This window comes from Balaenoptera borealis (assembly GCF_965194805.1).
Source record: "Balaenoptera borealis genome assembly, chromosome: 9".
NCBI lineage: Eukaryota > Metazoa > Chordata > Mammalia > Artiodactyla > Balaenopteridae > Balaenoptera > Balaenoptera borealis.
In genome coordinates this window covers 33414882-33427253 of record NC_138873.1, presented here as the reverse complement: position 1 = coordinate 33427253, position 12372 = coordinate 33414882, and the positions used below count along the sequence as shown (strand labels likewise).

The window sequence follows — 12372 nt, the reverse complement described above, 5'->3', positions numbered from 1 at the left end:
TTTCTTCTTTATTGACTACCACTCCTGAAGGGATTGTGGGGGAATTTTATGCACTAAAATATTAGTTCATTTTTACAATAGAGAATTAATAATTAACATTTGTGGGTGGCAGTATTCTTCCAAGCAATATTTATACAATGACTTTCACAATTTATAAAAGATTTTGTTAAAATTAAAACTAGTAATCTCATTAAAAATTATGATAAAAGGTTAATTCTACAAGATTATTATGGCACCTATAAATGTTCTAGAAAACTTAGACTAATCAATGTATCTTACCAAATTAATGACTTTGCCCCACAATCATGATATTATTAAAGTATCCTTATATGATGTACTGTATTTAAACCATTTCTCTTTCTAGAGTAGAGAGCATTTTTCTCTACGTATCTGTAAGTAGATGAGCATAAACATAATGTACTTTTTTTTTTTTAATTATTATTTATTTATTTATTTGGCTGTGTTGGGTCTTCGTTTCTGTGCGAGGGCTTCCTCTAGCTGCGGCAAGCGGGGACCACTCTTCATCGCGGTGCGCAGGCCTCTCACCATCGCGGCCTCTCTTGTTGCGGAGCACAGGCTCCAGACGCGCAGGCTCAGTAGTTGTGGCTCACGGGCCCAGTTGCTCCGCGGCATGTGGGATCTTCCCAGACCAGGGCTCGAACCCGTGTGCCCTGCATTAGCAGGCAGACTCCCAACCACTGCGCCACCAGGGAAGCCCCCATAATGTACTTTTGAGATATATTCCCCTTCAATTTTGACCCTTGCTGTAAAGGACTTTCTATTTTGCTAAGATGGCACAGAAAACAGAGCTAGCCTGACCGTAAGACTTCAGATGTACTGTTTCGTTTCTCCTTTGGCAAGTGGAGCTTAATATGAAGCATAAGCAAATGTAACTGAAAGAGAAGACAGAGTAGAATATAAATAAGTGCTTCCTATAAAGGTGTATCTGTGCATCTGTAACATTAAGTAGCATTGTAAAACATAACAGTGTGGTTAAAGGGAAATTTGATACTATAATTGAAAAAAATCTCTCCCATGCCTCATAAATAAATGAACTTTTGTTTTTCCAATAATATGTACAATAGTGTTTAGTCCTTTAAAAAAAAAAAAAAAAAAGAACTAGAGTTTGCTAATAAGAGTTCTGGGCATCATTAAGCCTCGCCTTATGTCATGTTACCATAATATGCAGCAGGCCTACTACTCCGTAAAGACTCTTCAGTGGAAACCTGCCTCCATATGGATGTGCAAATGTATAAAAGCCTATTAGTAAGGCAGACATACGGCCCTCACACAAATGATGAGGCTCTTTCGATTTTCTGTTTAATAAACTCTGAATTCTCACTACTGAGTTGCCTTGTGAGCCTGCTTCCCCACAACAAGCTCTTGCTGCAGCAACAGAAACGTGTGAACCTTACATATGTGTACAGGAAACAACCAGCTGCGTACATATGATGTGTTGTACTTCAAAGGCTTTCCAACATGGACCTGGATCCCGCTGCAGTGCCAGCGGCAGATTTCTTATTATGCTTTGGTCTTGTCTTCAGTGCCAGTGACAAGATTTTTTTTTTCTGGCTGAAATCTAATTACTAGTGGGGCTGGCAGGATTTCATCTTGTATCTACACTGCAGTAACAGAAAAACATTCTTTTAATCACCTTGCATTTGAGAAAAGGAGCACTTAAAGGGAAAGCATATCCTGGGAGAGGGATAGAATGAAAATATATATAAACATTGCCCCCAAAGGGTTTCATGAGTTCCTCCCAAATACTCACTGATGAAACTTTTCACCTTAGGTGTGCAGAAGGCTATTTTGGACAACCTTCTCTACCTGGAGGATCATGTCAGCCATGTCAATGCAATGACAACCTTGACTTCTCCATCCCTGGCAGCTGTGACAGCTTCTCTGGCTCCTGTCTGATATGTAAGCCAGGTACAACAGGCCGGTATTGTGAGCTTTGTGCTGATGGATATTTTGGAGATGCAGTTGATGCAAAGAACTGTCAGCGTAAGTCCTGAACTATTGATGCCCCTGACAGAATTGATGCATTGCACCTCAAAGTAACGGATGAGTTCTTGAGTGGGGATTGGAGGGTAGCAAATTATGTGTAATACATGTAAGATAGATAGATACACAGCCTATACACAGGGTCTGAATATTCTAATACATTTCTTTGTGCTAATAGATTAAATCCTTTCAAAACTGCTGCATTGTTGAAGTATCATTTTTCAAATGATACACATATCTCTGTTTACACGTGGGATGAAGATTTTTAAATAAATTTCTGTCTATGGCAGGAAAGAAGAATTTGAAAATTAGGTAGCCCCTATTTATCCTTATTGTTTATTATATTTCTAATCATTTTCTTGAACTAAATTTATCAGTCCGTATTATTTCATTAGTACCTGTCAGTAGGCATTAATCTGTTATGCTTTCATATGTAAACTTTACATTCTTGCATTTCACAGTAGGTGTAAAATTCTGCCAATATTCTTACACGCTGGCATTTGTAACTGTTGAGGTATTAACCTTAGGACTACTCACAGAATGCTATTTCTGTGTTTTACTTCCACAAATTAGCTATTGTAGGACTTCATCCATATTAGTCAGTACATTCCTACCCTCATCTTGATCTCTTCAGCTGTATTTTTTGGTGTTGCATAAAATTTACAAACGCTTTATATTAGTGGTAATATATTATGCAAGAGAGATCTCATTGTGGAGAATTAAATGGAATGAGCATCCTTGTTAGTCTATGTTAGTGCTGGACGCTGCCATCATCAACTTCACCTGCTGTGATCATCTTTAGGCAGAGCAGGTTATGATACCAGCTCAACAGTTCACTTCTGCAGACTTCATTATCTAAGAAGGGACTCTTCCAATCATTCAGTTGGGTCCCAGGACCTGCACCAATACAGAAACCACTGGAAATGTTGTGCCTGTTAGTATCTCTGCTGTAAACACCGAAGACCTGCTAGCGTCCCCCATTTCAATAAGAAATGTGTCTTTCTCCTCACAGGTTTGGAAGATAAGTGCCAGCTTTTTGTCATTTAAAAATGACAATTTGTTGAATCAAAAACAAACCACTCTCTGGAACAGTCGGCAGCTATTAATATCATGTGTAAATTGTCAATTGTTTTTAAAGCAAAATTTCCAACAGGCTCAGAAGCGCCTTTAAACACTGTGGGTTTATGGCATCTGTGTAAAATCATAAGGAACTTAAGAAATTCTCCAGTTCAAACTCATCATCTAGGATCTACACTTTCTACCTATTTGATGCTGGGCAAGACATTTGACCTCACTGAGATTCAGTTTCCTCATTTACATAAAGGGTCCTAATTTTCAATGGGGATTAAAGGATCTAGCACGTGAGAGTATCTAGTGAGCTGCCTGGGGCATGGGATACTCACACATGGTGGCTCCTTTTGTAGAGATGCTCACTAATTCTGAGGCTGTGTTACTGCCTGAATGACCTCATTTTCTATCTTCCAATAACCCCCTCCATAAAGTTGAAGAGACAGTTCCACTCTTTTTATTGTGGTAAATTCAGGATCTGTGGCATGAAGCCTTAACACATGGAAGAATATGGTATAAAAACATCTTTGAACCATCACCAATTTTTATATCACTTGCCATGAAGTATAGACATAATTATGTTTTTAATGCTCTTTAGCATATAAAAATACCAAAACACATTCATTATCTATTTTTAACTTTTCATAGATATAATGGCTCTTCTATGCATAGTTAGTAAACCTTTACAAAAAGAAAATTCATAATAAACTATTATTTTAGTTGCCTCTGGATCTGTTCATGAAAAGTATACCACTACTAAGAAATATATTTTGCTTTTTAAATTTATATACATATTTTTGTGTCATTTCATTTAAAAATGCCACTTAAAAATTCTATATTGCTTTTGTTATTTTTAAGATGACTTTATAGTAAATTTAATCTTGTATTCCCCACTCTAAGAAAAAGTGGCTTTTAATTTATAAATTATTTGAGATTTTTTTAAATCGATGTATGATATATATATGTATGAAATATATAAAGAAATCAAAAGTATATATAACAATTCTAGTAGCCAAATGAAATGGATATTTAAAGAAAATATTTTCTTCAACTTCTTCTCACACGCCAGCTATAGACTATCCGTAGGCTATTACCTGAGTAAGCTAACTGGCTGGGACCAGTTTTTAAATGGCCACCCAACAAGTATCATGTTAGCAGACACTGAAGACCAAACCATTGGAAGAAAAATCAAGCAGTTTTTAGGAAAGCAGTAAAACTAGGTAGCGCTTCCAGCCCCATGAACAGAAAAATAGCGCAGGCTGATGGAGTAGCTATTTATAATGTATTTACAAGTTGTGCTCAAATCAAAGTATTCAGAGGCATGAAATATTGTACAAAATTTACAAAAACCATCTACAAATAGTCTAAATTCCCATGTCATCTCCCCCTCACATTTTTATTCTGGTATCAATGCAATTATATGTACCATTAAAAATACACTTGTAGGGTACAGAGTGAACCATTAATTACTGTTCTATTTGTGAAAAAGCTTCTTAATTTTTAGACTGATTTATTATATGTTTCAGAATAACATCAGACAACTTTGTAACATAAAAATGACAAAAGGTTACTTAAACCAAATACATTTTCTATCTTTGGAGATAGTATATAATATATACTATCATAGTATATAAAGTTTATAATATATAAACTGAGGATAGTATATATCTTCCTCAGTTTAAAAATTATAATGCTGTACTCCTAATACACTTGAAAAAGTTGTTTTTATCTTATATACATTTTATTGAATATGTTTGACATATAACATTGTGTAAATTTAAGGTGTACAATGTGTTACTTTAATAAATTTATATATTGTAACATGGTTGCCATTGTAGCGATATTTATCCTGTTACATGATTTGTAGTACAATATTGTTGTCTATATTCATTATACTGTGCATTAGATCACTATAGCTTATTAACTACTTGTTACAATTTTTTACCCTTAAACAGCATTAATTTTATCCCCCCATTCTCCATCCTATGGTAACAATCATTTTACTGTTTTTTTTTTTTTATGAGTTTGACTTATCTGACTATATCTGACTTTGACTTTGACTATATCTGACTTATCTCACTTAGCATAATGTGCTCAAGGTCCATCCAAATGGCAGGATACCCTCCTTCCTCATGGCTGAGTAATATTTCACTGTGTATATACATCACATCTTTTTATCCATTCACCCACTGATGGGCAGTTAGGATGTCTCCATATCTTGGCTATTGTGAATAATGCTGCAGTAAACATGGGAGTGCATATATCTCTTCAAAATACTGTTTTCATTTACTTTGCGTATATATCCAGAAATGGGATTGCTGGATTGTATGGTGGATCTGTTTTTAACATTTTGAGGAAATTCCATATTGTTTTCCATAGTGGTTGGACCAGTTTACACTCCCACCAACAATGTATAAGGGTTCCCTTTTCATCACATTCCCACCACCACTTGTTGTCTCTTGTCTTCTTGATGGCAGCCATTTTAACAGGTGTGAGGTGATAGCTCATTGTGGTTTTGATTTGCATTTCCCTGATGATTAGTGATGTTGAGCATCTTTTCATGTGCCTGTTGGCCACTTTGATATCCTCTTTAGAAAAATGTCTACTTGGTTCTACGTTCTTACATACTTTTCTAATCTTAAAGGTATGTATATATTTCCCCTCAAGCTCATTTTTTGAGCTTAACACAAAAACTGGCATATTTTAAAAATCATTAAATTGGAAAAAAATAATTAATTTTGCTTCATTAATTGTAGAATTAATATTATGCCATGGGTGCTATTAATTTTGATAATTTCTTAAAATTATTTCAGCTCTAGAGTCAGTATGCATTACTTATATTGAGATTATATTTTAGGTGCTACCCCAGTGTATCTATCAAGAAGCAAAACAGCTGGAGGACTGATGGAAAGAACATTTTACCTGAAGTCAACTATATCACCTACTAATCATGTGGCCTTGTTTGAGTTATGGCTACGTGGAAATTCAGTGTCTTCATTCTCAGAATTTGAATAGTGATGGTGACATTAGTATTTTCACAGCATATGAATGTGCCAGGAACTGTGCTGTTGCTTTACATAAATGTCTCTACAGCTTCTAGAGTGGGTGTAAACATCAAATAATATAATGCTTAACAGAACCCCTAGCAATCAGAAAACATTCTATTCTAAAACTTCGTGGCCAGTGTTACCACCTGGGGGATATTACTATTTAACAAACCTATTAAGACTATTAGAACATTTTTCCCAATCACAGATCTCTCTTCTCTTTGCAGCTTGCCACTGTAATGCCAACGGCTCCTTCTCTGAGGTTTGCCATGCTCAGACGGGGCAGTGTGAATGCAAACCTAACGTGCAGGGGCGGCAGTGTGATGAATGTAAGGTAAGAAGTAGGAGCTGACAATGATACTTCTTCCTTCACACTTCTCGTTGGCTTTCACTGACATACTCCTGCGCATACTGAAAGACAAGTTCAGGAATATCTCATTGTACATATAAAATTACTGTGATCATTGAAATGTTTTTTTCAAAATAGAACGAAATTTACCATGCACTAGCATTTGACCCTCAACCTATATTTCCTTGGTAGTGAATTTGTGTAATATTTACTGTAATTCTGATGCTTCTGAAACAACATACATATTTAATCCCAGTCTATGGCGAGTCATGTATTCTTTCTTTTGCTTTTATGTTTTTGGCAGAAAAAAAAAAGTGTCACACCCTTTGCTTTTATCAAACACTTTGTACTAGTTCCATCAGTTAAAAGTTCCAGCGAGCATTCTACTCAACAAAAGTTTTCAGTAGAGAAGTAAATCAAAATACTTTTTAGATACCATTTTGCTAAAATGAAACAAAAATCAAAATATGTTGCTCTCTGTCCCTGCACGTATTGCCCTGCCTTCAGTATGGTGAGCACCTGAGATTCCTCCATAAGAGGACATGGATTTGCACTATCTCTTTCACATATATATGCAAGTTTTTGGTGATAAACACTGTTAAGCAGAACCAAGCATTTCTCAGGTGTCAAACTGGCCGTTCTGTAGGAAGTTTGGAAATATCATTTGCTTCTATCTCTTGAATAACATGATATGCTCTTTTTCTGTTGTTTTTGTTTTATTTTTCTGTTGGCTTTTAAAGCCCACTATGTGGTGGGACCCAGAGAAGCGATTCTGTGTGTCCTGTGGCTGCAATCCCATTGGCTCTGTGACAGCACAGTGTGATATCACAGGAAGATGTGTCTGTAAATCAGGCTTCGTAGGGAAACAGTGCAACCTCAGCAGGCAGGTGCACCGACAGAAGGAGCAGCCACAGAGAGCGCAGCCAGTGCTGGGGTCTCCCCAGAGGTGGGGTGTCAGCAGCTCCAGCGGATGTCCTCGGGGAGCCTATCGACCCGCAGCTCCGGTAATCCCAGAGGCGCTGCACGGCTCGTGCCTCAGCATGTTATGTTCCATGTGCTGCTGCTGACCTGCTGTGGTGCCATTTTACCAAATAACGGTTGCTAAGTGTGCAAATTGCAAATGCGAAAACTAGGCAATTCCTGATTGAAGTCTTGCCTTTTAAAAATAGCTATCAATATCTTTTTTAAAGCCTATTCAAGTTCATATGTTCATAAAAGTTTCAATTGATCATGGATATGTAGAAAACAAAGAAAAATTTATCAGGAGGAACCTATAATCTTAGAAGGGGAAGGAACCTCAGGCATCATTTGGAGCAAATGAGGGGAAGACACGAATGAATAAATGAAGGGAAATCTAGCAAAGAAAGTGAGATCTAGCCAAGAAAATCTAGCCCACGGATCTGACATTTGGCTGACCTTTCATCATAATTAATGATTTTGTTACATTTCCACATTACAATTTTGTTCACGTATACAACAAACACAAGAAACGCACTTTCACACACTATAAATGTACAACATACACAAAGTAAGTTAGCATGGCTTCTACTACAAAAGTTTGATCCCCCTTCTCACAGGGCAAAACAAAACAAATGTTGGGAGGAAGGAAGTTAGGAAGGGAGAGAGGAGAAAGGAAGAGAGGAGGAAGGAGGGAAGAATAGGTCCAAGGCCAAGTTGCAGAGTACCAGGAGACAGGGCTTGCCAGTGTAGAATCAGAGCTTAGGAGAACTAAGGGTAAGGGATAGAAAAAGGAGATGGAGAAGGAGGAGGAAAAGAAGAGGAGGAAGAAGAAGGAAGAGGGGGGAGGAGAAGGAGGAAGGCGGGGAGGAAGAAGAACAAATTTATGGTTTTATTTCTTGGCTCTTTATTGACATTTTAAAAAAACTACTTTTGATATCAGACTGCCTCAGATCAAATCCCAACTCCAACACTGCCTGTAAACTGTAAAAGAGTTTCTTAAATCTTTCTGTAATTCAGCTTTTTCATCTATAGTAGGACCTACTTCATAGGGTCTGTGTTGGCTCAGATCCTCCAAGGAGCAAATGCCAAGAGATTTACTGGGGGAAACTCCAGTGAAGGATGATGGAGGAGAGAGCAGTATGCAGGGAGCCTTCTACTGAAATGCAGGTTTGACCATGTGAAAGGAGAGAGGGAAGGAAATATTGAGTAGGAAAGTCTCATTGGGTGCATTCTGCCCAAATCTCAAATTCTTAACCTGGCCAGTAGGGAGTGCCCCAGCAAAATTTGCCCATTGGAGGAATCTTGGATTGGGCAGGAAGATTCTAGTACTTCAGTGTACCAGTCATTGACTTGGAGAAGCATGATTTGCTATGAGCTTCTCCACTAGATCCAAAAGAGTGGAAACTGGAGCTTGTCAATCAGCGACACTCCCACTGCAGGCTGTCTTGCAGGCAGATCTATCCAGGCACCTCCATGGCTGTTTCCAGGTGTCATGAGAAGAGTGCATAAGACGCACATCTGAAGAGTTCTCAGTAAATGTTAGGTATTATTACTATTGTTATTAAATGGAGAAATCTTTAAAAGAGTTTATGTTTTTCAGAAATAAATGCATACACTTAAAGTGAAAGAAAAGGACAATAACTGATCAGTATGTCTCCAAAATATAAATTTAGCCGAATTTTAACCCTGATACATGCCCTTTTCCTACATATCCTACAGCACTGATATATGATGGAGTGGTGTTTTGTCCTGAGACCATTTTTCCTTTGAGGCAGTATGTGTGAGAGTTAAGAGCACAGACTCTGAAGCCAGTCTGGTTGATTTGGCTGACTCCACAATTGGTTAGCTGGTAACCAAATTACTTGACCTTTCTATGCCTCAGTTTCACCACTCTGTAAAAAGTTGATGCTAATAACTATCTTCCAGGATTGCCTTGAGATTTTGAATTAATTCATATTTTTAAAGGGCTTTAGAGCAGTGCTTGGCACATAGCAAGCACAATACGTAAGTGATAGTTTTTATTATTACCCCAAATGAGAATAATTTATGGGAGCTCATCAAACTTCCTGCTGAGACTAGGCAGGCACTTTCTTCCATATATGTTTTACCTCATTAATCTCAATTACTGACTAAGAATACTTGTTCCTTAAATTTGTTTACTACAGGGTTTTCCCTGGTCTGTGAAATAAATTTTTGATCACCAATTTATTAAAATTTTATTACTGAAATTTGGTAGTATTTGTTTTGGTATAACCTAAGCTTTAAAATTACGTTAGTTAAATATTAGAAAAGTATGATAGGGACATTACTTCTCATATATTTCTTCATACAGTCAACTTTGGAATTTTTAAAATAACTAATGATTTGAAAGTTTATTTAATATTTTATTGATTTATCCATTAAAGATAGATAGATAGATAGATAGATAGATAGATAGATAGATAGATACGCTAAGTAAAGCAACTTAGGAAATAAAGATGAATGTAAAGTACTATCTCTACAATTCACACTCTAAGTCAAGAAAATTTAGGAAATAAGGACAAATGCGAAGTACAACTTTTAAAAAAATTTTAATATATAATGTTCTAGTCTTATTTCTATGTATATATGTTTCCATTAGTGTGTGTCTGAGTGGTATGTGTGTCTTTACGGAAATGTAATTAGAATTATAGTGTGTATATAATTTTGTATTCTGCTTTTTAAAATTTTACTTAACGCTATATTCTACGTATATTCATATCATTAAAACTGCTTCAAAACAGGATTTTAATGATTGCATATATTTCATGACATGAATGTATCACAATTTAATTTATTCAACTTTTTCTCTAACATTGAACATTTAAGTGCCTCTACAGTTACTCACTATGATAAATAATATTGTAATGGGCATGCTTGTACTTTAACCATTTTCTTAATTTCTGATTACATATTAGAAGGATACATTGAATTGCTTTTTATGAATAAAAATACTATATGTTTTCATTTTTTCTTATAACTGAATTTAACTTCAAAATCAAGTGTTAGGTCATTTGTTAGAAGTGATGCACACTTCCTTCTTTAATTATATAGTGAAAGCTGAAATAGAACTAGAAATAAAAATAAAGTCAGCAGGAAATATAAAGATTAAAATGATTATCAAACATAACCTATTTTAGATTTAAAAAACAAAACTATTCTTAGCAACAGTCATTTTAAGAGACTAATTTTCAGTGTGATTTTGTTTTCTAGGACTTATTTTTAATATTGTTAACAGTAATGGCAAAAATACATAATGAGTCTTCTTCATTTCTCTTTGGGTGGCTCACATTAAATAGCAAGATTTATTTTTTCCAAGAAGTAATTTTTAAGTCTAATTTTCCAAAGTAGGAATTAGTTTTACAAAGAAGTAATTACTGAGACTAATTTTCCAGATAAAAATATCATAATAGTGTGACAAACTTCTGTTTAAAAGACAGCCCTGACATACTTTAAGTAAGATATGTGCTTTTCATTTTTCTGGTAGGAGTGATTTTTAATCCATCAGCATTTTCTAACATAGTCACTCTAGGTCTGATAACATGTATTTCCAGAAAGTCAGCCAAAGCTAGTAATGCTTGACCATGGAAGGTTATTTATTATAAATAGATAAGAGATGTGCATATGAATCACTCATCAGAGGATGAAAGTTTCCCTTTTTCTACCTAATCTGGTGCTTTGATATGTGATCTCACAAATCAGTTTTGATTGTTAGAATGAAACCCAACAAACTAGATATCAGTCAAACCACTTATTTTGTCAGTATAGGCATAAACTAAGAGTTGTATTTATAATGTGAGCCCTATAGTGATGATTAGAAGTATTTATGGATATACAACAAAAATTACATCAAATATAAGAGGGAAAAAAGATTTATTTTAACTTTAGGCTGCTGGCCAATAATATTGAAAACATTTTTACCAAGTAAAAGGACTTAATAAGATCTGAAAATAATCAATTCAGATTACTAGGAATGAAACAAGAAAAATTTTTAATTAAATAGAAATGCCACCCTCGCTTATTTCCACATTGCCATTAGAATCTTGAGAGGTGGAGGGAAACGCTGGTGAAAATATAACAGACTGAATAATAGTGCCCTAATTCTTCCAATAATCTCGATAGAATTTCAAAGTAATTGAACTTTTCTCTTGGACATTGTAGAAAAGGTCCATTAGATTAAATGACAGCCCAGTTGTCATAACATCACTGAAGAACCTGGATAACCCCAGGCTCCTCTTTTCCCACCTGATCTTACCATGCATCTTGTGCCATTGTGAATTAATTGATTTAAATGTGATTTTTCTCTTTCCTCTTCTATGCCAGCCTGAAACCTTTGGCCTCCAATCAGCAAGGGGGTGTATTCCCTGCAACTGCAATTCCTTTGGGTCTAAATCATTTGACTGCGAAGAGAGTGGTCAATGTTGGTGCCAGCCCGGAGTAACAGGAAAGAAATGTGATCGCTGTGCCCACGGCTATTTCAACTTTCAAGAAGGAGGATGCACAGGTCTGTAAATGAGACTAAGCTCCATGAATTCATTATCTGCTTTTGGTGTTTAAGCATCTGTAACAGTTGGTTCTACAAGGTTCCCCGAAGTTAAGGGAAATACACTTTGACAACAAGCAAGTATTGATATATAATACAAATAATATTTAACCTAACATATATATATATTTTAAAATAAATTAGATGAAATACGTTGGAGTTTGAAACACTGCCCTATAAATAACTGTGCTTGCAATAAAAATCCATCAGCAGGTCCCGGTTCTGCTGTCTCCCTCCCTTTCTGTGACCTCTATTCAGCCAGTCACTCAAAGGCTACTGCAGCTTGAAAGTCAGATGTTCAGTTTTTCTGGTGCCAATGTTACCTTAGTTTAAACTTTACTCGCAAGCTAATACAGTTCAACTTTTCCTTTTCCTATTGCAAA

The 12372-nt window shown here is 35.9% G+C and overlaps 1 protein-coding gene across 2 annotated transcripts in view; it reads left to right on the top strand.

The window, feature by feature from the left end:
- The window catches only part of LAMA2 (laminin subunit alpha 2), a 626305-nt gene that overhangs the window by 403052 nt on the left and 210881 nt on the right, over positions 1–12372 (top strand). For both annotated transcript variants that reach the window (XM_082406304.1, XM_082406303.1), the window contains exons 19-21: positions 1793–2004; positions 6347–6453; positions 11770–11950. In XM_082406304.1, the coding sequence (XP_082262430.1) occupies positions 1793–2004; positions 6347–6453; positions 11770–11950 (500 nt within the window). The remainder of the gene's footprint in view (positions 1–1792; positions 2005–6346; positions 6454–11769; positions 11951–12372) is intronic.